The 25,211-nt window shown below is 36.0% G+C and overlaps 1 protein-coding gene across 3 annotated transcripts in view; it reads right to left on the bottom strand.

The window, feature by feature from the left end:
- The window catches only part of TAX1BP1 (Tax1 binding protein 1), a 94,560-nt gene that overhangs the window by 17,087 nt on the left and 52,262 nt on the right, over positions 1 to 25,211 (bottom strand). For 2 of the 3 annotated variants that reach the window (XM_055314520.1, XM_055314521.1), the window contains exons 10-14: positions 24,524 to 24,670; positions 23,240 to 23,360; positions 21,930 to 22,033; positions 18,107 to 18,232; positions 14,763 to 14,834 (exon numbers count right to left, since the gene is read on the bottom strand). In XM_055314520.1, the coding sequence (XP_055170495.1) occupies positions 14,763 to 14,834; positions 18,107 to 18,232; positions 21,930 to 22,033; positions 23,240 to 23,360; positions 24,524 to 24,670 (570 nt within the window). The remainder of the gene's footprint in view (positions 1 to 14,762; positions 14,835 to 18,106; positions 18,233 to 21,929; positions 22,034 to 23,239; positions 23,361 to 24,523; positions 24,671 to 25,211) is intronic. The other variant, XM_055314522.1, reaches the window with a different exon arrangement.

Raw genomic sequence — 25,211 nt, 5'->3', positions numbered from 1 at the left:
GTCTTTCAAAAACTAGAGGAAAAAAGCACCTCTGAACTTACTTTATAAAACCAATGCTATCCTAATACCAAAGTCAAACAATGACATCACAGGAAAACTGCAGGCCTGATCCCTCATGAATATTGACGCAAAAATCTTTAAGAAATCAAATCCACCAATACTTAAAAAGAATATAATATAACCAAGTGGTTTTACCATAAGCAAGCATATTTAGTTTAACATCCAAAAATCAATATAATTCACTATGTTCACAGATTAATGGAAAAAACAGTATGATCATTTCAAAAGATGCAGAAGAAATATTTTACAAAATTCACAGGCATTCATATACGTTTTTTAAATCTCAGCTACCTAGAAATAAAAAAGAACATCCTTAATGTGAAAAAAGACACTTCAAAACCCTACAGTGAATGTTAATGGTGGAAAAACTAAATGATTCTACCTAAGAGCAATAATAAGCCAAGAATGTCTGCTTTCCCCACTTCTATTCAACATCATACTGGAGATTCTAAACAGTGAATTAAGGCAAGATTAAGGCAGATTAAAAAGGAAGACATAAAATCATCTTTATACAGAGGATCTGATCATATATGTAGAAAATCCTAAGGAATCTACAGAACTAGGAGAATGAGTAGATTTAGCAAAGTGGCAATACACAAGATCAATATATAAAATCGATTTTCTATATATAAGCAACACACAATTGAAAAATGAAAATTTTGAACACACCATTTATAGTAGAATCAATATTAAAATACTTAGGAATAAATTTCATAAAAGATGTTCAAGGTCTGTACACTAAAAACAAGCATCCTGAGAAAAATTAAAGAGAACTTCAACAAGTAGAAAAATATACCACATTCATGGGTTAGAAAACTTAGCATTTTTATAAATTCCTCCCAAATTAATCTATACATTCAATACAACCCAATAAAAATCCCAGCAGGCTTTTGTATAAATTGACAAGCTGAAACAATGACTGAAATACAAATGTCCTGTAATAGCCCATTTTTAAAAACAAAGTTGGAAGACTTACACCTGATTTCAAGGCCTCTATTAAAGCTATAATATCGAGAGAAGAGAATGTAAATAGATCATAAATGGATGAACACACAGATTAGGAGCTGACAATTTTTTTCCTTTATAGGGTCTGATAGTAGATACTTTCAGCTTTTTAAGACAGTCTGTCACAACTACTCAAATCTGCCTCTGTTGTTTTAGCCACAGGTAATGCCTAAATGAATGGGCATGGTCATATGCTAATAAAACTTTATTTACAAAATAGATCATGAGTCATATTTGGCTTGTAGATGTTAGCCGGCAGACCCCTGATATAAATCTATAAAACAGGGATGCCTGGATGGTTCAGTGGTTGAGTGCCTGCCTTCAGCTCAGGGCATGATCCCAGGGTCCCGGGATCAAGTCCCAACATTGGGCTCCCTATATGGAGTCTGCTTCTCCCTCTGCCTATGTCTCTGCCTGTCTCTCATTGTGTCTCTCATGAATAAATAAATAAATAAAACCTTTAAAAATAAAAAATAAAAATAAATCTATAAAACAAAAGACAGAGTCCAAAAATATATCCATACTCAATTTTCAACAAAGATGTAGAAGTAATTCAGTGAAGGAAAAGGATAGTCTTTTAAACATTAACTTAAAAAACTGGGTATCTAGGGGCACCTGGGTGACTCAGTCAGTTAAGTGTCTATCTTCAGCTCAGGTCATGATCCCAGGGTCCTGGGACAGGGCCCCTCATGGGGGCTTCCTGTTCAGCGGGAGTTTGCTTCTCCCTCTCCCCGTGCCCCTGCCCTGCTCATGCTCTCTCTCAAATAAATCTTTAAAGAAAAACAAAACAAATAAAAAAAAAAAAACAAAACAAAACACTGGCTATCTATACATTTTGACTATATATCATACCATACAAAAAAAAATTATTTTAGTATTTTAAAGTTCACAAGGCTTGAACTCAACAACCCTGATATCAAGACTTGAGCTGAGATCAAGAGTTGAATGCTTAACAGACTGAGCCACCCAGGTGCCCCCCCCCACCAAAAAAATTTTAAGTAGATCATAAATCTAAACATAAGAGCTAAAGCTATAAATCTAGTGAAAGAAAAAATAGGGGAAAATCTTTATAGTCTTGGATTAGTCAAAAATCTGTTAAGACAGGACACAAACAGCATGAACCATTAAGAAAAATATTGCTAAATTAGACTTTTCAATATTAGAAGCTTCTGCTCTTCAAAGATTTTTAAAAATGAAAAGGCACTGGAAAACAGTATGGAGGTTCCTCCAAAAGTTATAAACAGAGCTACACTATGACCCAGCAATTGCACTACTAAGTATTTACCCAAAGGATATAAATGTAGTGATCTGAAGGGGAACCTGCACCCCAATGCTTATAGCAGCATTGTCCACAATAGTCAACTATGGAAAGAGCCCAGATGTCCATCAACAGATGAGTGGATAAAAAAGATGTGGTGTGTATACACACATACACACTGGAATATTATTACTTGGCCATCAAAAAACAAAAAATCTTACCATTTCCAATGATGTGGAGGGAATTAGAGGGTATCATGCTAAGAGAAGTCAATCAGAAAGATAATTACATGATTTCATTCATATACAGAATTTAAGAAACAAAACAGCATCATAGAGGAAGGTAGGGAAAAATAAGACGAAATCAGAGAGGGAGACAAACCACAAGAGATTCCTAACTTTAGGAAACCAGCTGAGGGTTGTTGGAGGGGAGGGGCTTGAGGAGTGGGGGAGATGGGGAGGTAGAGTAAATGGATGATGGGCATTAAGGAGGGCACGTGATGTTACGAGCACTGGGTGTTACACTCAAGTGATGAGCCACTGAACTTTACTTCTGAAACTAATAATACATTCTATGTTAATTAACTGAATTTAAATAAAATTTAATCATAAATAAATAAAAATGAAAAGGCAAGCTACATATTGGAAGAAAATATTTCCAAGACATATGAAAAAGGAATTATATTGGGAACCCCGGGTGGCGCAGTGGTTTAGCGCCTGCCTTTGGCCCAGGGCGCGATCCTGGAGACCCGGGATCGAATCCCATGTCGGGCTCCTGGTGCATGGAGCCTGCTTCTCCCTCTGCCTATGTCTCTGCCTCTCTCTCTCTCTCTCTCTCTCTCTCTCTGTGACTATCATAAATAAAAAAAATTTTTTTTAAAAAAAGAAAAAGGAATTATATTTAGAATATATAAAGAACTCCTAAAACCAAATACAACCAACAAAGATAATCCAATTAAAAATAAGTAAAAATCTCAACACTTCACAAAAGAATATATATGAATGGGGGTACCTGACTGGCTCAGTTGGTAGAACATAAAACTCCCTCTCAGAGTCATGAGTTTAAGCCCTACATTGGACTACTTAAAAATATATATGTGAATGGCCTATAAGCACATGAAAAGATGCCCAGCACCATTAGTCATCAGGGAAATTAAAACTTCAACACTGCACACCCACCAGCATGACTAAAATTAAAACTCAATAATACCAAGTATTAATGAGGCTATAGAGCAACTGGAATGCTCATACACTGCTAGTGGGAATGCAAAATGCTACAGCTACTTTGAAAAACAATGTAGCTGCTTGTTAAAAACATACTCATCATGTAAGAAAGCAATTCTATTTCTAGGCATCTACTTGAGAAAAATGAAAACACAGGTCTACAAACAGACATGAGAATGTTCAAAGCATAAACACTAGAAATAATCCACATGTCCATCAGCTGGTTAAAGGATTAATGTCCAACTAGTGAATGGGTAAATTCTGCCTGACTGCATTTATATGAAATGCTTAGAAAAGGTCAAACTATATAGTAGCAGAAGGTAGATCAGTGATTGTCTGGGACTGAGGACAGCTGAAGGAGTTGACTAAAAAGCATGAAGAAATTTTGTACAGTACTAGAAACATTCTATAGTCTGAACATAATGGTATTTACAGAACTATAGAGTCACCATAATCCATCAAATTGCACTTAAAATAGGTGGGTTTTATTACATGTAAACTGTACCTCAAAAAAGCTGTTTAAAAAAAAAAACAAATTTTAACAAAGGATGAGAAAATGGAAAATTTCATCTGTAAAACTCAGCTGGTTTTGCTGAATGTCATCCCAAGAGAACAGAGATGAGATTCTAGGTCAGCAAATTTTTACCTATATAAACTACCATCAAATGAAGTAACCTTAAAACAGAATAAGTCATTATCACTAAAAGCAAAACTGATAAACATGAAAAATTCAAATCAATTTAGGTTTGAGAAGAGATACAGCAATTAGAAGTTCCTCCTAAGCATGTGAAAAGAGTACAGAAGATATGTGAACAACATTATTGCAGGATTGGTTAAATGAATGATATGGCTAGAGCATAGGCTGCATGTGAAGAACAAAAGAAAAGACAAGTTGCAAGCCAGATATGCCATATCTATATCATAGAGTTTACTAAAATGGGCCTACCAGTGTCTGAACAGTCATAAGATGGTTCTTTAGTGAGGTTATTGTAGCAAAACTATACTGGGCACACTTGAAATTGGTTATACTTGAAATCATAAATAGGGGGATGGTATGACATGGAAAGACTGGAGTCAACTACCTGGGTTTGCTCATCAACCCCAACAATAATAACCCTGAAGAACTTACTTTCTCCAGCCCTAGAGGAATACTGAGAAATTAGAGTGTTTTTAACACAGCAGGTCCTCAATGGAGGTTCCTTCATCTCCTGCCATGACTCAAGAAGTGCTGTCATGTAATTCACAATTGTGAAAGTGCAATGTGAATAGAGAAAAAGTGAGAGTAAATTTAAAAAATATTTCAAAGAAGCGTCAAGAAGAAAAGGGCACGAAAGTAGCAAAAGATGTAGATAGGATAAACTGCTAAAAAAAAATTTTAACTAACTTGAAAGAATATGGTACAATTCTTCTCTAAGCAAACTACTTAAATTGAGTCAAGGGTTTCATCAAAAGATTTATGGTACAGTCAAGCAACTTCATAGAGATTCCAACATAATAAAGAGTTCCCTCTAAGTTAATACTCCTCTCTTCTACCATGAGAGATGCAATAAATCTCCTGCAAATAGGATGCAGGGTAAGAAAAGGACCAGTAACAAGCAGCTTTGATTCCTCATTAGGGAAACTGGAGGTGGGGTAAACAGAACACAGGGACACGAACAAGACAGCTATAAGTAGGTTGTTTGGTAAATTGGAACACTGAGCTGTTGACTTAGTGAATATTCTGAAATTTGCATTCACAACACTCCCCAAAGGGTCCACATTTAGAATTCAGAAAATAAATGAACTTATATGGGGAAAATAAATTTTTATCTTTTCACTAACTTCTAACTGAAATTTAGCATTTTCTTCAATTACCAATGTAGGCAAAATAGCACAGCAATAGTTGTAGTACCTTTAACTTTTTCACCTACAGAATCACCAATATATTCACTTCCTATTATAGCCATTGCAAGCATCTCAAAACAGCCTTTATACTTCACTACCTTGAACTTATGGTAATTATTAGACAAGCTAAATCTTATTTAACATTTTTAAAATTCTTTTTTTTAATCTTTTTTCTTTTTATTTATTTATTTATTTATTTATTTATGGCAGTCACAGAGAGAGAGAGAGAGAGAGAGAGAGAGAGAGAGAGAGAGGCAGAGACACAGGCAGAGGGAGAAGCAGGCTCCATGCACCGGGAGCCCGACGTGGGATTCGATCCCGGGTCTCCAGGATCGCGCCCTGGGCCAAAGACAGGCGCCAAACCACTGCGCCACCCAGGGATCCCTTAACATTTTTAAATAAGCACATATACTACTGTCACATAGATCATAAATTTGGGGTTTTTAAAAAAGATTTTATTTAAGGGAGACAAGCAGATGAGAGGCAGAGGGAGAAGCATCCTCACTGAGCAGGGAACCCAACATGGGGCTCAATCCCAGGACCCTGAGATCATGACCTAAGTCAAAGGTAGATGCTCAACAGGCTGAGCCACCCAGGCACTCCATAAATTGTTTTAATATTTTGACGAAGGATGCCTGGGTGGCTCAGGGGTTGAGCAACTTCCTTTGGCTCAGGGTGTGATCTGGGATCGAGTCCCACATTGGGCTCCTTGCAGGGAGCCTGAGTCTCCTCCCTCTGCCTGTGTCTCTGCTTCTCTGTCTCTCTCATGAATAAATAAAATCTTAAAAAAAATTGTTGATGACTTTCTTATAACTCGTTTCCTTTGTGATTCTCTATGTTTTGCTTTATTCATTTAAAAATATTTCTGGGGTACCTAGGTGGCTCAGTCAGTTGAGTGGCCAACTCCTGATTTCAGCTCAGGTCATGATCTTGGGGTCCTGGAACCAAGCCCCACATCTGGTTCTACATTTAGCAATGACTCTGCTTGAGATTCTCTCTCTGCCTCCCCCCGCCCCGGCCCCCCAACACTGTCACTCTTTAAAATAAATAAATCTTTTAAATTATATATATTTTTCTGAAAACAGACCTAACCAGACTATCAAAAGGCCCATAGAATAATAATGGTCAAGAAATCCTTTAAGACCTCCTCTACCTTCAAAAACATGCATGACCTGAGTATGGCTAATTTACCTGAGCACAGTATTAATAATGGCTATTTATAATTCTCCTAAAATAAAAAGCCTCCACAATTTAAGAAATAGATTTTGTTAGAAGTCCTCTCTTATATAGTTCCAGTGCACTTAAGTTTGATTAGCTGGTTTTGCCTTTGCTAGAGTGCCAAAATTTTTTTTGTTTCAAGGCCCCAGAATGGCCCACAATAGCACTGGTTTTACAAATAAACCAACAAATTAAGGATGTCTCTGGTACTCTGTTAAATAGGAGGAGTAATATATTTCTTTTTTTGGGGGGAAAGATTTTATTTATTTATTCATGAGAGACACACAGAGAAAGGCAGAGATATAGGCAGAGGGAGAAGTAGGCTCTCCAGAGAGAGGAGTCCGATGTGGGACTCGATCCCAGGACCTGGATCCTGTCCTGAGCCAAAGGCAGATGCTCAACTGCTGTGCCACCCAGGTGTCCCAATTTATTTCTCTTACATGTCACATGAGGATGCAGTAAGAGTAATGGAGAAGAACAGACATTAAGTGTTTTGAAATCATTACAACTCAGAACAAGTTCAAAATATTATAGAATTCTCATAACCTCCTTTTATCACTCCCAGATAGCCTCTAAGTTACAGCTAAAGATGTAAACATATGGCAGTCTGTATGACTTTTATTATAAGATCAGTTGTTGGGGTCATGATTATTTAATCACCATGCTATTGCTATAACACTTCATTAGAGATAGCTCCCACTAATCATTTCTAAGTATATATATTACTTTTCTATTCTCAGGTGGTAGGCAGATCCAGGAAAAAAAAAATCACTAGTCAAGTATCTGATGTTAACAAATATTCTGAAATAGTCTTTAAAACATTTTTTGGGCAGCCCAGGTGGCTCAGCGGTTTAGCACTGCCTTCAGCCCAGGGCCTGATCCTGGAGACCTAGGATGGGAGTCCCACATCAGGCTCCTGCATGGAACCTGTTTCTCCCTCTACCTGTGTCTCTGCTTCTCTGCATCTCTCTTTCTCTGTGTCTCTCATGAATAAATAAAATCTTTTAAAAAATAAAACATTTTTAATTTTATTATTTAATAAAGTATTTCCTACAATGTTTTTTTAAATCATTTTTTGTCATTTTTCTCTTGCTTCATTATTTTCTTTATTCTCCCCCTTTCAAGTATCTACTTAGGGATTTATGCACAATATCTGAAATTGTATAAAGATATGAAAATGTTAATCCTAAATAGTGGTTTTGGAATGACATGAAAACATAAGATAGATATTTTAAGCTATTAAGTTTCTAAAAGAATTTAAATCAGTAGGGTTTTTAATCTTAGGAGATATACTAATTCATACTACTAGTTATATTCACACACATGTTCAACAAATATTTACTGAATACAATGAAGCAGGCACTAGAGATTCCAGGATAACCAAAACACACAAAAATTCCTTAGCCCAAATGGAGCTTATATTCTAAAGGAAGGAGGACAATAAACAAATAAAATATATATTGTTAGTGATAATCCTTTACTCACTCATAGATCTATGTCTGGATCTAGGTTTTAGTGATAAACAAAAGGGGCTTAATCCTACTAACTCTGTAGAATACTGGGGTAGGGGTGAGGGTTCTGAGACAACACTGGGGGAGATAAACATTAAGTTGTTAAAACAGCAAATAGAAATTCTTATAAATACAGACTTTTGAAGTAATATAAAACTATAGTGGTAACAGAAAATCAAGAGAAACTCAAGAAGACAGGAAGTAGAAAGCAAACTGTCCTACTTTATTGTACCCTGACAAGGCAGGGTATTAACTGACAATGAAACTGTTGGTCCCAGTACATTTCTTTTACCAAATGTTTTTACAAGCAAATGCTATACAGTATGTATATTTGCCCCATTAATTCAACTAATATTTATAACTTTAAATATCAGGCACTCTATTAGGAGCTACAAAGACCATGGTGAATAAAATAGGCACAATTCCTATCTTCATGGATTTTACAATTAAGCAGAGAAGGCAGATGTTGAATGACCAGAAATAAGTATTAATTAGAAATTATGGTAAACGCTATATAATAAAAGTACAGGTCCCAGATTTGAGTTTAATAGAGGCACTACATCAGAGTGGAAGGTCAAAGAAGGCCTTACTGAAGAAAAAATCAATATGGGACTTGAAGGATGAGTCAATAGTAGTTACAGGTGGGGTGCCTGGGTAGCTCAGTCGATTAAGTGTCTGACTCTTGGTTTTGTTTGAGGTACTGATCTCATGGTTGCGGGATCAAGCCCTGTGCCGAGCTCCATGCTCTGTGCGGAGTCTGCCTAAGATTCTCTCCACCCCCTTCCCCCACACACTCTCTAAATAAAAAAATAAATTTTTAAAAAGTAGTTACAAATAAATATTTAGAGGGAAATAATAAAAATTCTGGGATATACTTGAAAAATATAGGGGGGGAGAGGAGGAAAGGTAATTATGTTTGCACAGATAAGACAGCCATAAAATATAACAATTATCAATGTTGGGTGAGGAGTACACAAAGTTTATTATTCTCTCTACATAAACATATGTCTCATATGTTTAAACTCTTCTTTAAAAGAAAGTCCAACTAAGTAACAAAAAAAATTATAAGCAGGAATATTCCTGGCAAAAGAAAAGAATGAGAGCCCTTGAGAAAATAAAGCAGTTGGTGAGCTGTAAAGCCTGGGTGACTAGAACAATTCTTTTAGTGTGGTTCCCAGAGCAGCAGCATGGAACTTAGAAATGCAAATCTTAAGCTCCACTACAAACCTACTAAATTAGAAACTTTGGGAATGGACCCAGGAATCTATGTTTTAACAAGCAAATAGGTGATTTTGATGCAAGCTCAGGTTTGAGAACTATGGAGACTGACTCTACAACACAGGATAGTGAAACAGAACACTGTAACTTAAGAATAGAGAGATAAATGAAGGCTGTCATACAAAGTATCATAGGCTATGTTAAGATTTTTGGGTTTTATCTTAAGTACAGAGGAAGCCCATTTTGGAGCTTTAAGCAAGGGAGTGATCAGTTTTTACATTGTTAAAGGTTACGTTATGAATAATCTTTCTTTACTTGAGGCAAGAGAAGGGGAATGACCTCATGGAAGATGGCAGAGGGAGACGTGTGTCTGTTCCCTGTTCTAATAACTGCCAAGGAACTGAATCGTAACATCACGCGAGTGAACTTGGAAGTTTCATGAGATGACTGAATCCCATTTGATACCCTAGTTGCAGTCCTTTAAGAGGTCTCAAGCCAGAGGACCCAGTGAAGCCACACCCAAATTCCCCACTCACAGAACCTGTGAGATAACAAATGTTTTAAGTCATTAAATTTTGGGGAAATTTGTTAATGCAGCATAATACAGCCACTATATTATTGTACGTGATTTCAGCCATTTATATAATAACTTACAAATGGTTATAATCATTCAGGACTCTCTGGTTCTATCCTGTATAAAACTTCGAAATAAATACATATGTATATACAAAACACAACATTTTACATATAAATATGAATCGCAAGGTATGTAATTATATAAATTTTATACACTCATGTATAAATTATACATATAAAACTTTCAGATATAAAATTTGTTTTATATATGTAAAATATAAAAGTATCTTGACTGTTTCTCTCTAGCATTAGCTAATCTCTCTAAGCAAAATACCACTTAGAGCTGGGTTTCTTAGTTAACAATACTGAAAGTAAATCCACATTTCAACAAGTTGTCTGAAGCATTTATTTATTTTTAAAAGACTTTATTTATTCATGAAAGACACAGAGAGGGAGACATAGGCAGAGGGAGGAGAAACAGGCTCTATACAGGGAGCCTGATGCAGGACTCAATCCTGGGATCCCAGGATTACACCCTGAGCCGAAGGCAGATACTCAACCACTAAGCCACCCAGGCATTCCTGTCTGAAGCATTTAGAAAATATATTTATATTTTTTGCCAACTTGTCAGATCTGATTAGAGTATCATGGTTTTAATTTTGCAATACACCTAATCAAAACTTATACCAAAAATTTTTTGAATCATTTTCTTACTCTTAATTTGTGTTATTTTAATTATCTTCATTCCATTGTTTATTTGCAGGAATCTTTTTTTTTTTTTAAGATTTTTATTTAGTTATTCATGAGAGACAGAGAGAGAGAGAGAGAAGCAGAGACACAGGCAGAGGGAGAAGCAGGCTCCATGCAGGGAGCCCGACAGGGGACTTGATCCCAAGACTCCAGGATCACACCCTGGGCCAAAGGCAGGCGCTAAACAGCTGAGACATTCTGGGATCCCCCGCAGGAATCTTTTTAACCCACTTGCCATTTTGTGTTACAGAAAAGAAAAAACTATTTGAACATAATATGCAAAAGTAGAGGAGGAAGAAAAAAAAAAAAGAACTTCAAACAATCACCAATTCTATTTCTAATAGGTTCCTTTCTCATGGTGTTATAATGCTAGCAATTCTGAAATTATTTTATGTAGATTACTGGATTTAGCAAATGAATACATGTGTTGGTATTATTGGATGCCAGGATTCTGGAAAGAATACAAATAGGAAATGAGGAAGACAAGGAAGAACCATGTGGAGTTCAACTAGAACGCATATCTGAAAAGTTTCTTAGTTCTGCCCACTGAAAAGATCTAGAAGCAATGATCATCAGTAATCATGGACAAACCTAGGGCCCATATTTTGGTTTCTAAATACATGTCCCACTAATAATGAACCATAAACTCCTTGGAGAAAGAATTTGAGGGTTGGATGAGGGCTTCTTTCTTACTTAAGAAAAAAAAAAAGGACAATTCCAAAGATGAATAAAGAAGAAGGATACAAGACAAGCTAGAATATCTTGCAATGCTGGAAAGGTATTAAGTGTTCAAAAACATCAAAATACCCCCTTTAGATACAGAGCATATCAGGAACCTCCTTGAAAATGCTCTCACTGACCAAATCTAGGGTTGCAGGAACATCAAAATAAGAACAGTAATAACTTCTAATCTACTAAGGAGTTCATACTGATGACTGTCAGGTAAAAAGATAAGTAGATAGATGGACAGAGACATCAAAATATACATCAAAAGACAACTGGGTGGCTCAGTGGTTGAGCATCTGCCTTCAGCTGGGGGCATGATCCTGGGGTACAGGGATCAAGTCCCACACATCAGGCTCCCTGGGGTGGGGGGGGGGCAGGTGGCCCTGCATCCCCCTCTGCCTATCCTTCTCTGTCTCTCATGAATAAATAAAATCTTAAAAATATATATATAAATCAAAAATACACTCATACATACACTGATATACTCCGTTAGGCTAATTTATGTTAACAAGGTTCCACCAGAATGACCAAGTACATGACTACAGAGAGTTGGAAATTTAGTGCCATGTCCTCACTCCACACCACTTCTACACTTTAAGGGATAGGAGGAAGGATGGAGATGGAGTTAAAACTCTTGGTCAATGATTTAGTCAATCATGCTGTTATACTGAAACCCCAGATTTGAAACTCTTAAAGTTTAGAGAGCTTCCAGTTGGTAAATATATCACTGTGCTAAGACAGTGCCAGGCTAAAGAGGGTAGGAAAGCTCTGTAGTACCTCCCACCTTGCCCTATATATCTCCTCCATATGGTTTTCCTGAGTTGTACCCTTTTATAATAAAACTTTAGTACTCACTTCGGCAGCACATATAATAAAACTTCATAATAAAACCTAATTTTAATAATAGTGCCTTCTTGAATTATGTAAGTCATTCTAGCAAAATAACAAACCTTCTGGGAGGGTACAGGAGGGAAGGAAAGTTGTGGATCTGAGCCCTTAATGTAGATGTGCACTAACTCCCAAACGGCTGGTGTAAGATTTCAACTGAATTGTAGTATACCAGGCTGATGTCAGATAACTGTTCCTGCAAAATAAATGAGGATAAAGGAAGGTTCTTCTTCTTCCTTATACTAGAAAGCCATGGGGCAATAGGGAGGAAATGATGGATTTGAAAAGTCAGAATTCTATTAACTACTACACAGCAATGTCACCCAACCTGAAGATCTGAATGGTCATCCTCTTACCATGTATTATTTCATAGTATCACTGATCACTTGGAAAGCTACTGACTGGTTCACTAAGTTACACAGATCTGCCAAATGCTGACACACTTCACTGAAGAATTTTTAAAGATCAGTCTTAATATTACCACTCATCTCATTAGAAAAGTAAGCAAGCATTGGAGGGGCGCCTGGATAGCTCAGTAGATTAAGCTGCCGACTCTTTTTTTTTTTTTTTTTTTTTTTTAAGCTGCCGACTCTTGATTTCAGCTCAGGTCACGATCTCAGGGTCATGGGATCTACCCACATGTCAGGCTACCTGCTCAGCAAACAGTATGCCTGAGGATTCTCTCTCTGTTCGACCTGCCCCCCACCACTTGCATGCACACACACACTCTCTCAAATAAACCTTCTTTAAAAAAAATAAATAAAAAATAAACCTTCTTTAAAAAAAAGAAATTTTGGGAATTATCAAGTTCATGGTAGCAGATACAAGGTTCACAAAATTTTAGTTTTTGCTTAGAAGTTTGAATTTTATCATTGGCAACAAATACTACCAACTGTTTTTCCATAAGGTAACAGACTCACTTCACTTCTTTTCAAGAAAATATCTGCCAAATATCCTACTTTCGATAATCAAATTTTGTCTATTAGCCATTCTTTAATACAGAAATGATACGCTAGTTCAGCTCAGACCCAAACAACTCACAAGTTCTTCACCTTAAGATAACCATACTTCATTAGGTAGAAGTACCTGGTTGGGGAGTGGGGGGTATTTTCCATTTCATCACACAGAATATTAAGATGTGCACCCCCAAGGTCAAGCTTCAATAAGATTATTATTTTACTGTTTCATCATAAGTGAAATCGGCTTTTTCTTTTTTTTTTTTTTAACTGTGAATGCAACAGTTAAGATGAAGATGATTACTACACTAATGTACTTTGGTTCAACTGCCTTGATTCAAAACTAACTCACCACTACTTACACACCAGCATGTAACTGTAACACAATGAGGGGAGGAGAATATACATATATATTCATTCATATTTATATATTTATATAATATATATTTATATATTACTATATTTATATATAAACACAATGGGGAATAAATTAAAAAATATAGTATTGTGAAAATAGTTTATTTTGTAGACCTCTGAAAAGGGGATGCGGACCTCCTAAAAGACCTTACACCACACTCTGAGAAATGTTGTACTATAGCATGTTTTACATTATAGATGTATGCTCAGTTTCAATGTCAGGTCACACTATATAAATCATTAAACAACTTGAAAATGTTTCCTATCACAAAAGAAAACCAGATAAAGACAATAGTATATACAATTTTTAAATTTTTTACTCTCTTCCTAAATTTAAAAATGTTTATTGTTACATATAAAATACATAACAAAGACCAAGTTAAATTTCAACACTTAAGCATTTTTCTCATATTATGAAGTAAAGTATTTAAAATTATTATTTAAGGGTGGCTGGATGGCTCTGTCCATTAAGTGTTCCACTTGATTTTGGCTCAGATCATGATTTCATGACCCTGAGATCAAGCCCTGCATTTGGGCTCTGTGCTGGGCATGGAACCTATTTAAGAGATTCTCTCTCTCTCTCTCTCTCTCTCTCTCTCTCTCTCTCTCTCTCTCTCCCCCACCCTCCCCAACTCTGCTGCATCATCTCTAAAATTAAAATTTTTTAAAATAAAAATTTTTCACTAAAAACATTCTCTAAAACATTTGCTATTAGTTACATACAAGCTAACTAAAAATATTCTCTACTCTGTTTCAGTCTTTAACTTTTTCTCAAAGCCACCCTCACATGACTGTAAGATGGGTCTTCATAAGGCTGTGGTATCATTCACTATCATATGAAGATTTTTTAAAAGATTTTATTTATTTATTTATTTTTTTTTTGAGAGCGAGTGCATGCGAGAGCACAAAAGAAACAAGAATCTCAAGCAGACTCCATGCTGAGAGCAAAGGCCCAAAGAGAGCTCAATCGCATGACCCTGAGACTATGAGCCAAAACTAAGAGTTAAGACACTTAACTGACCGAGCCACCTAGGCACCCCTGACAAGATTTTTTAAGTGCACTGTTCAATACCTTTTCCCTGGACAGGTTTTCCAAACGTGAAGTCAGACCATTTATTTCTTTGTCTTTCTCTGCCAATTGAAGCTGGAAAAAAGAAAATCATCATTAATCTTTTTCATTACCTATTCTCTCCTTATGTGCCAAGAGCTAGTCTAGAACACTCTATCAAAATAAAACCTATTACCATACCCGCGTATTTTCCTTGGTGTATGTCTTTGGACATCTCTGAATTACTTGTTATTCCTGACCAACTTCCCTTACTCATACAACTTCTCCCATAGTTTATGTAAAATTTCACCCACAATGTCATCTTCTCTTGCTCTTTTTTGTGTTCACTTCTTCACAATTAGAAATATGAGTGTTTGCCAAAGTTTTTTCTTTGGCTTCTCTATTTCCCCTAAAAACTCCCTTTTTCCTATGCCTTCTCAACTATGATCCTCATGGGAATAAAGCACTAATATTAATTCACATGGCATACATCTTTATTTTCCAAGTTTCAAACCTGTCTTTTCAATCTATGGGTGACATCTTTTCATTTCTTTCTGCGTTCTAAGGGCAAAAGGTCCCAAAGCTACTTTAATAATTTTGTTAAAGAATATTATCAGTATCAGAGCCCACTGTGACTGAAGTTAGAAAGCTATGTTACAATACTTCCTCCTCTTCTTCTTCCACTTGACATTTTCAATTTCTTAAGTCATTCATTCATTCACTTAACAATCACATTATAGATACAAACACAAATAAACCTATTTTTCAATAATTTTTCCCTAAGGATCCCTTTCAGAGCTTTACTTGATAGACTCATGTCCTACTCAGTAATAAGTGATCAGGGAAGGTACCCAAAAGGGTAGTCTTTACCAAGTAATTCTGAAAATACTTCAGATTTTCTTATCCTCAAAACCCTCCCCTCCTGTAAGTCCGCTCAGGGTTACCAAATTGTTTTCAGAAAGACCTACTATAGTTAGGTCCCTTTACTTCTAGAAAAAAAATTTTTTTTAAGATTTTATTTATTTATTCATAGAGATAGAGAGATAGAGAGATAGAGAGATAGAGAGATAGAGACAGAGAGAGAGAAGGCAGAGACACAGGCAGAGGAAGAAGCAGGCTCCATGCAGGGAGCCCGACGTGGGACTCGATCCCGGGTCTCCAGGATCACACTCCGGGCTGCAGGCGGCACTAAACCACTGCGCCACTGGGGCTGCCCTACTTCTAGAAAACTTTTAATAGCAAATAGCACTCAAATTCCATTTTAGGCCTTCCGAAATATGGCTTCAATCTCTTTCAAGTCGAATCTACTCCATCATAGACATTAAAGTCCTATTACTCAAGATTGCTCAAAATTTCCAGGCTACACTCTCCACTTTTCACTTCCAAACTTGTATAAATGTTTTTCCTGTTTAGAATGCTGCTTCTTTCTTTTCCCAGCTCTGCTTCTCCTCCCTCCAGTTTGGTCTTTCAAAGGTCAGGTTTCTCCATGTTTAACTCCTAAATATTCCACTGGAAACAGCCCTAAGATACTTCATTAGACTTTTTATTCATGTAGAACTTCCTCCTACTTTGTCTTGTCTAGTGAGTAACTGTGTCTAAACAGTAGAAAAGGGATCCCTGGGTGGCGCAGTGGTTTAGTGCCTGCCTTTGGCCCAGGGCGCGATCCTGGAGACCCGGGATTGAATCCCACGTCGGGCTCCCTGCATGGAGCCTGCTTCTCCCTCTGCCTGTGTCTCTGCCTCTCTCTCTCTCTCTCTCTCTCTCTCTCTGTGACTATCATGAATAAATAAATAAAATCTTTAAAAAAAAAATAAAATAAACAGTAGAAAATACGGGAAAGGACACTAACCAAAAAAAAAAGCTAAGCACCTTTACCAGCTACATAATCTATGTTAACTCAGATGCTCACTATTATGAACCAAATGAACTAAAAACACTAGTCAGCTTCCCACAGGTTTGACAGATGATTGCCTGGGTCATGAATGTCAAGGAGTTATGATTATCATCATTATACTTCTAGCAATCCCTACTAGATTATAGACTCCTTATGCATAAATAGCAGTCACCCTTACTTGTATGATCACCACCATGACAGCTAACATAATGCTCTTTCATGCTCTCTCTATATGTAGTAGCCTTTAATTTTACTAAATTTTTTTTTCTGGTCAATATGCAAAGACAAAAGTTCATATAAATCCAGTATTCACACTTTATAAATAATAAATTGCCAGCCTTTGAAAACAAAATCCACAGGGATCTCATAAATAATAATCTCATGAATACGAAATTTTCATTCTGACAATAGATGAAGATAAAAAAGAACCACTAGTAAAATTACTATAATGTGCCACCTTCTCCACCCCGCCCCCGGGGGGAGGCACCTAAATTCTTGTTGTCTTTAAAAATACTACATTTAAAAATTAGGTTATAAGTATAATTAGCTATAATACAGCAAAGTTAAATAATTTAGAGCTTTTTGGTCTTCACTCACACACACATATGCAAATCATATGTACATATATATTCCAAAATATGTAAGATTATTCTTTAAAGTGAAAATATCTTCCCACTTATAATTAAACAGCCTGTTAATCTTTTTCTCTAACATTCTTAAAAATATCATTTACCATTTGGGCTTATTTGTTGCCTAATATTACACTGACAAAAAACATTTGTTAATTAAAATTGTATCACTTTGCTGTATTTTTCAGGATCACAGGTAACACATTTTGGTGATTCATTTAATAACTCATACACAAATTTTTAAATTTCTGATCATATATTATGCTCCCACAAAAATGTGAAGGCCCTAAAATAATTTTACACTCACATTCATGTTTGTTTCTAAGTGAATAGGAAAATGAAATGATCATTTTTCATCTTAAAAACTAAGAATGATTTAAAAATAGAATTTTTTTAATATAAAAATAGAATTTTTCTTAAAGATTTTATTTATTTATTCATGAGAGACACAGAGAGAGGCAGAGACATAGGCAGAAGGAGAAGCAGGCTCCATGCAGGGAGCCTGATGAGGAACTTGATCCCAGGACCCTGGGATCACGACCTGAGCCAAAAGCAGATGCTCAAACCACTGGGCCACCCAGGTGCCCCTAAAAATATTTTTTTAATGAGTCAATTGAGTGCACAGAACTAAAGCCACAATGGCAATGCAAAGGAGTATTTATTTTCTCAGTTCATAGTTAATTATATTCAACTATAACGTAGCTGTGCCTTTTTGTTTATATACATAAATACTATCCCAATTTCCTACATTAAAATTGCACATTAGATTGATAAAAATTATAGCTAAAATACTTGCAAAAGTACCAGCTACACTATGTCTCAAGTTATACAAATACCAAACTTACTTTGTAATTGTCCTCTACTTCAGCTAGTGCTAGTTTTACATTTTCAGCAATCTTCACCTGTTCTTTCCATTTCAGTTCCATTTTTGCAAGTTCATCAGCATACTTACTGCATTTTGTTTTCTCATCCTAAATGAAATTAGCATGATTACCAAAAGATTTTAAATCCAGAAAGAGCCAATCTCTATAAACATATTTAGATACGTGCTGAATGTCTCATTGTAACAATTATAACAGTATAAATATTAAAATAACCATATGTCAAAAACAAAACAAAAACAAAACAAAACAAAAAAAAAACAGAAAACCCAACCCAAATGTCGGTCAGTGGAAGATGGGACAAATCATTTTAAACCCATACAATGGAGTAATATATATTTAAAAGAACAAATTAGATCTACAAAGTAGCAAGGAAAAATGTCAAATTACATTAATTGAAAATAGTAAGCTGCAAAAAAAAAACCCAGAATAAATAGTACTCCTATTTTTAAAAGTTAACACACTTTTATATGATTTCTATACAGTGCTGTGTAGGAAAATATAAACAAAATATGAATAGCTTTTATCTTTTGGAATCAGGATCATGAAGGTAACTTTTACCATCTTTATTCTTTATTTCCATAATGCCAAAAGATTTCACAATAAGCATATGTTACTTTTACAAAGGGAGATAATAAAAAATATGATTATAATGACATTGCTTCCAGTCACTGGGATGTCCTGACCAAGATAATCTCTAGGTTGACTTCTCATACATTGCTTCTTCTCTACAACTCAGAATGTTAAAAGGAAGGAGTTACAAAAAATAACAAAAGGATACAATGGACAACTTCATTTTGAATGCCTTATATTCCTTTTCTTTTTTAAGATTTTGTTTACTTATTCACAAAAGACACAGAAAGGCAGAGACAAAGGCAGAAGCAGGCTCCATGCAGGGAGCCCGATGTGGGACTCGATCCCAGGACCCCGGAATCATGCCCTGAGCCACCCAGGCGTCCCTTGAATGCCTTATATTCAAGGTAAAAGTTTAAAACTATGCTTCAAGCAACTCAAGAAAAAGTCTTTAACAAATAATGCTACATTAACTTAATATTCATTCCTCTATGTATACCTTTCACATCACAATCAAAAATAAGCTTAAAATGAAAAGAGACCTAAATGTAAAACCTAAGAGTATAAACCTTATAGAAGATATGAGAAAATCTTTACAAGTTGGATTAGGTAAATGTTTCTTAGAGGACATAAAAAGCATAGAATGGAACCTACTTAAGATTCTCTCTTTTGGGATCCCTGGGTGGCTCAGTGGTTTAGCACCTGCTTTCCGTCCCGGACACAATCCTGGAAACCCAGGATCAAGTCCCACATCAGGCTCCCTGCATGGAGCTTGCTTCTCCCTCTGCCTGTGTGTCTGCCTCTCTCTCCTTTTGTCTCTCTCATGAATAAATAAATATTTTTAAAAGTTTCTCTCTTCCTCCCTCTGTCCCCACATACTCTCTCTCAAATAAATCTTTTTTTTTTAAAAAAAGAGCAAACTAATAACTCTGTATTTAATCAAAATTGAAATTTTTTTCCTAAAAACCACCATTAAGGAAAGGGCAAGTCACAGACTGGGGGAAAATATTCACACATGTATCAGACAAAAGACATGCATCTAGAATAAAGAACACTTACAACTCAATAATAAGATAAACAATTTTTTTAAATTTTTATTTATTTATGATAGTCACAGAGAGAGAGAGAGAGAGAGAGAGAGAGAGAGAGAGAGAGAGAGGGGCAGAGACACAGGCAGAAGGAGAAGCAGGCTCCATGCACCGGGAGCCCAACGTGGGACTCGATCCCGGGTCTCCAGGATCGCGCCCCGGGCCAAAGGCAGGCGCTAAACCGCTGCGCCACCCAGGGATCCCCAGATAAACAATTTTTAAAATAGCAAAAGATCTGAACTCTAATAAAAAGGAATGAGCTACCAATAAAAGCAACAACATGGATAAATCTCTAATTATTCTGAAAAAGGATAGAAAAAAGTATAAACCATATGATTACAGTTATACAACCTGTACAAAAGGCACGCTACTCTGTAGTAGCAGAGGGCAAGCCAATAGTTTCCTGGGGATGGGGACAGAGGGAGGAATGAGTTGCAAGTGGGTACATAAAAATTTTGGCAGGTAATGGAAATGTTATCTTGACATTGTAATAGTTTCACAACTATATAAATGGCAAACTGATCAAAATGAAGATTTTCAATGTAAGCCGTTTATTAGATTTCAACACAGTGGGCAAGGGGCATTTAGCTTAGGAACATTCTATCTTCCTTTCAATAATACTATATTAAGGACATTAAAAAAATTCATCCAGAATTGTCCCAGACATGATGAAAAAAGCTTAGTCCCTTATAAACAACTATTTGGAACCCAAGGGTAATAAAACAGTTCTAATCAATCCTTCTACAGAAGGAGGATCCTCTGAAGCAGCAAAAATATTCAGCTTAAAGTTTAAAAAATTTCGGGCACTTGGGTGGTTCAGTCCATTAAGCAGGTGCTTTCAACTCAGGTCATGATCTCAGGGTCCTGGGACTGAGCCCAGAGCCAGCTTCTCCCTCTGCCCATCCCCTGCTCATGGGTGTGCACGCGCGCTCTCTCTCTCTCTCTCTCTCTCTCTCTCTCAAATAAAATCTTTTTAAAAGAGTTTACAAATTCAGGACACCTGGGCGGCTCAGCAGTTGAGCATCTGGCTTCAGTTCAGGGTGTGATCCCAGAGTCTGGGATCGAGTCCCGCATTGGGCTCCCTTTTAGAAGCCTGCTTCTTCCTCTGCCTATGTCTCTGCCTCTCTGTGTCTCTCATGAATAAATACATAAAATCTTAAAAAAAAAAAAAAAGTTTAAACATTATTTAGAAGACAGTGACAAAATGTTTTTAGTTATTCACTAACATGAACTAATGTATGAACCTCATCATTCTATAGTTCTAAATATCCTTGCCCTCTCTACACGCACGGAGAAACATACACCAAAAAATTAACAAAACTCACACATACAAACACAAAACACCTTTGCTTCCCTTCTCCAAATCAGGTATAAATGAGAAGCATTTTCCTTTTGTCCTTTTTTTTTTTTTTAAGATTTTATTTATTTGAGAGAGAGAAAGAGAGAACATGCAAGCATAAGCGGGGGGAGCAGCAGGGAGAGGGAGAGGGAGAGGGAGAAGCAGGTCCCTGGATGACCAAGGAGTAGGACGTGGGGCTCAATCCCAGAACCTTGGGATCACAACCTGAGCCAAAGGCAGGTGCTTAACCAACAGAGCCACCAGGTGCCCCACCAACCCCTCGTTCTTTAAATACTCCCAAGAGTGAATCCTACCAAGACAGTTGTAAAACTGAAATGTATGAAGAATTCCGCTTACAACAGTCAAAATAAGTAACACCATAAAGGCAATAGTTCATCTGGTTAACATTCTCTTTTTCCACTTTGTAAATTTGGTTAAAGATGTGGTAAAATTCTTTGCTACTCTTACAGTAAATGTAAAAAGAATACTTCCTTTTTATGAAGTTCAATAGTAAGAAGACAGACAAAAATAATCAACTTCAATTAATCACTTGCCCATTATTGAGAAAGGACATTAGAGTCTATAGAAAATTTTTAAGATCATGATTTTACATACAGGCCTATATGAACAGGTGCATAGAATCCCTTTTCATCACCTCAAAAATGAAACTAAATGTCAGTAAATGGGTATGAAAAAGAAACCCCAGAATTTAAAAAAAATCCAAAAACAAAGGTAAGCTAAGCCACTTTACCTAATCAATCTTTCACTTACAAAACAGCTAGCTTACCTGCAAGAGTTGTCTACATTTATTGTATTTTTCTGTTTTGTCAGCAATTTCTTTGGTCATTTCACAGACTTGTCCCTTTGTTACAATGTCAGAATCTGTCTCGGCTATTACAAGGCAGAAACAGTATTATTAAAAATTACTTTGCCCCTTAAATTATCTTCTTGCTCAGAATAACAAAGGTCAGTATACTGTGAAATAAATGAAATACTAAAGGAGAGAAATATCTGAAAACATCTATTCATACACTCAATAAAAATAAGATAAATTCAACATGAGAATTTAAATGTTAGTTTGTCCAGAAACAAGCTCACATTCAATAATGAAAAGGATTATTTTTTTTAACTAACTAAAAATAGTTTTTAAATGGCACGCTTGTTCTCTTCATATAACTAAACAGGATAAATAGAAAGCCATGCTCTGATAAAACACCTAAGTCCTTTTTCTAGTCCTTCATTACTATTCATTATGTCTTCATTAAGTAAATAATTTACACAACACCACTCTAGATATGAGAGAGGATGTACAGAAATGGAAGTCAGGATCCTGTTCAACAGTGGCTGAACCTAATTAAATATTTAGTAACATGGGAAATTTATAATACATTTAAAAATTCTACAACAGCAATTACTCCAAGCACTACACAAGGAAATGTATTTTTATATACTCTAGTGCCGATTTTCATTACTGTCAAATCTCTTAACATAAGGTGAAAAAAATTAAGCCAAGTGAAAACCTACAGTTAATTCATATTTTCATTTCATATATTCACTAGATCTTTCTAATCTGTTCTATAAATTAATAAACTAATACAAATTTAACTGATCTACCAACAGGTACACTAACCAGAAAGTACCCTAATGATCTCAAGAAGTCACACACACACACACACACAAAAGAAGAAAACCATGAACAGAACAGGGGATTTATTTTTCCCCCAACAGAATTATACAATTAAAGCTCCCATAAACGCTTGAAAATTCCACAGATTTAGTGGAATAGTAATTAAAAATTCAACACTGGCTTTTTGTCCTATAGCCTAAGGGCTATCAGCATTTAAGCTTATAAACTACAGCTCATTTAATACTTATGAATTCTCTCATGAAGATAAAAACTAGGTTCACATATTTTGTATATTTCACATGCATGACTTTCTTACTTTTAGGCCCCTACTTTATTTTTGCCTTAATTCTCTCACTTGTAAGAATTTTTAGAAGCTCCCTTAAATTCATATACCTGGAACAAGGAAGTATAAAGTAAGTATCAATATTGTCAAGGCAGGACAGTATGCAAAAGGTCTAAACAATTTTTACCTGCTGAAGGTGCTGGCTTTACATCTATAGTAGAGGCAATAGTAGCTGGGTCTGTGTTTATTGACGCGTCATTCACTTTTTGCTGATTCCCAATTTTCTTTAAGACACTGTTGCTATTGGCCTATTCAAAATGTTAACAATAAATTATCATAGGAGTTTTATGTCCTTCCTTCAGTAACTGCCATATAAAGAAATTCTGAGAAGTTGACAAAGCTGCTACTGCGTTTTAAAGGCCAACAAAGACTAAAGGTAACATATATCATTCTCTACTAAGTGACCAAAGTATTATAAAAGAGAAAAATTTTACTTTGGTTTTCATTGACAAACCATCAAAATACCACCAAAACAAGACACAAAAATCTCCTAAGTCATCTACTGCAAAGTCATAATATACTTACAGGCCCCAAACCAAAAGTCATACATGTGGGTCATACTTAAAGTATTTTTTCACAAAAGCCTTCCTAGCTTAACACATGCATTTCTATGAAAAAATCTGTACCAGGCGGCCCAAGTGGCTCAGTTGGCTAACTGTTTTGCCTTCAGCTCATATCATGATCTTAGAGTCCTAGAATCGAGCTCATCAGGCTCCCTGCTCAGCAGGAGTCTGATTTTTCCCTCTTCTTCTCCCTCTGCCTCTTTCCCCAATTTGTGCTCTAATACATTTTTTTAAAAGGGGGGATTTAGAGGGAAACGGTCAAGAAAAGAGGACCTTCCTTCCTATCTTTTTTTCCTGCTGCTGCCCTGTTTTTCTCTGTTGGTTTTCCAGCAAATAAGAATTCTAGATTAAAAAAGGTATGTATCACTACAATATTAGACCAATGACTTCAAAGCGGACCACTAACTTCAAATCAGCAGAGATAAATAGTATTAAAAAGGCTGATATTTAGGGAACCCTGGGTGGCGCAGCGGTTTGGCGCCTGCCTTTGGCCCAGGGCGCGATCCTGGAGACCAGGGATCGAATCCCACGTTGGGCTCCCGGTGCATGGAGCCTGCTTCTCCCTCTGCCTGTGTCTCTGCCCCTCTGTCTCTCTCTGTGTGACTATCATGAATAAATAAATACAAGCATAAGCGGGGGAGAAAAAAAAAAAAAAAAAGGTTGATATTTAGAATATTATAAATCTGGGGGCACTTGGCTGGCTCAGTTGAAAGAGTATATGACTCGATCTCAGAGTCATGAATTCGAGCCCCACGTGGGATGCAGAGATTACTTAAATAAATCAAAGCTTCAGAATATAAATTTGATTTGTAAAGAAAAATATTAGATATGCGTTCAATTGTCCTTACTGATTGGTCTGAAAGTTTGTTTATTTGTTTTTGGAGCCTCTGGCATTCCTTGAATTTTTCTTTATAATGATCTGCTGCCATCTGAAGACGAAGTTTCAAATCTTCAACTTCTCTTCTCAGTTCATGTTCCAGTGTATCAGTCTTTTCCTATGACAAAAATACACATACACTTCCTCTCAAAAAAAAAAAGTTAAAAATCTCCAATCTCATAATGTAATAGTAAATCCCAACTTCATTTTCACTTTTTTCTTTCTGGCTTTTAATTTTTATTTGTTTTGGAGGTTTGGCAACAGAGCCACATTAGCTCCTAATAAATTCAGCTTTATATTCTTAGGATCAAGGTTCATTAAAAAACTAGAGAAGAACAATCCACCTCCTGAGGAGTAAGTATTACCCTGTTAAATAACCATAATACCACTTTATGAAGCTAATAAATAAGAAATTCCAAATAAAGCAATATACAACTGACATCAGAAAGTTTAACAATAAAACAATAATAGAGTAGCTTACTAACCATTAGGCATTTGCCTGCATAAGTTTTTCTTAAAGCTTACATAAATTTCAACGCAAGGAGTTACAATGGCTAAACGAAATGAATGGAAATTTAAATTTCTGTGATAAGGAATCTGACCTTATTTTGATATACCTGTTTTCTTCTGTAAGCTTGTAGTGAGTTTTTGATCAAAAT

This window comes from Nyctereutes procyonoides, unplaced genomic scaffold (genome assembly GCF_905146905.1).
Source record: "Nyctereutes procyonoides isolate TBG_1078 unplaced genomic scaffold, NYPRO_anot_genome, whole genome shotgun sequence".
In the NCBI taxonomy this organism is placed as follows: Eukaryota; Metazoa; Chordata; class Mammalia; order Carnivora; family Canidae; genus Nyctereutes; species Nyctereutes procyonoides.
The sequence above is the reverse complement of the archived record's forward strand: the minus strand, read 5'-3'. Positions and strand labels throughout refer to the sequence as shown.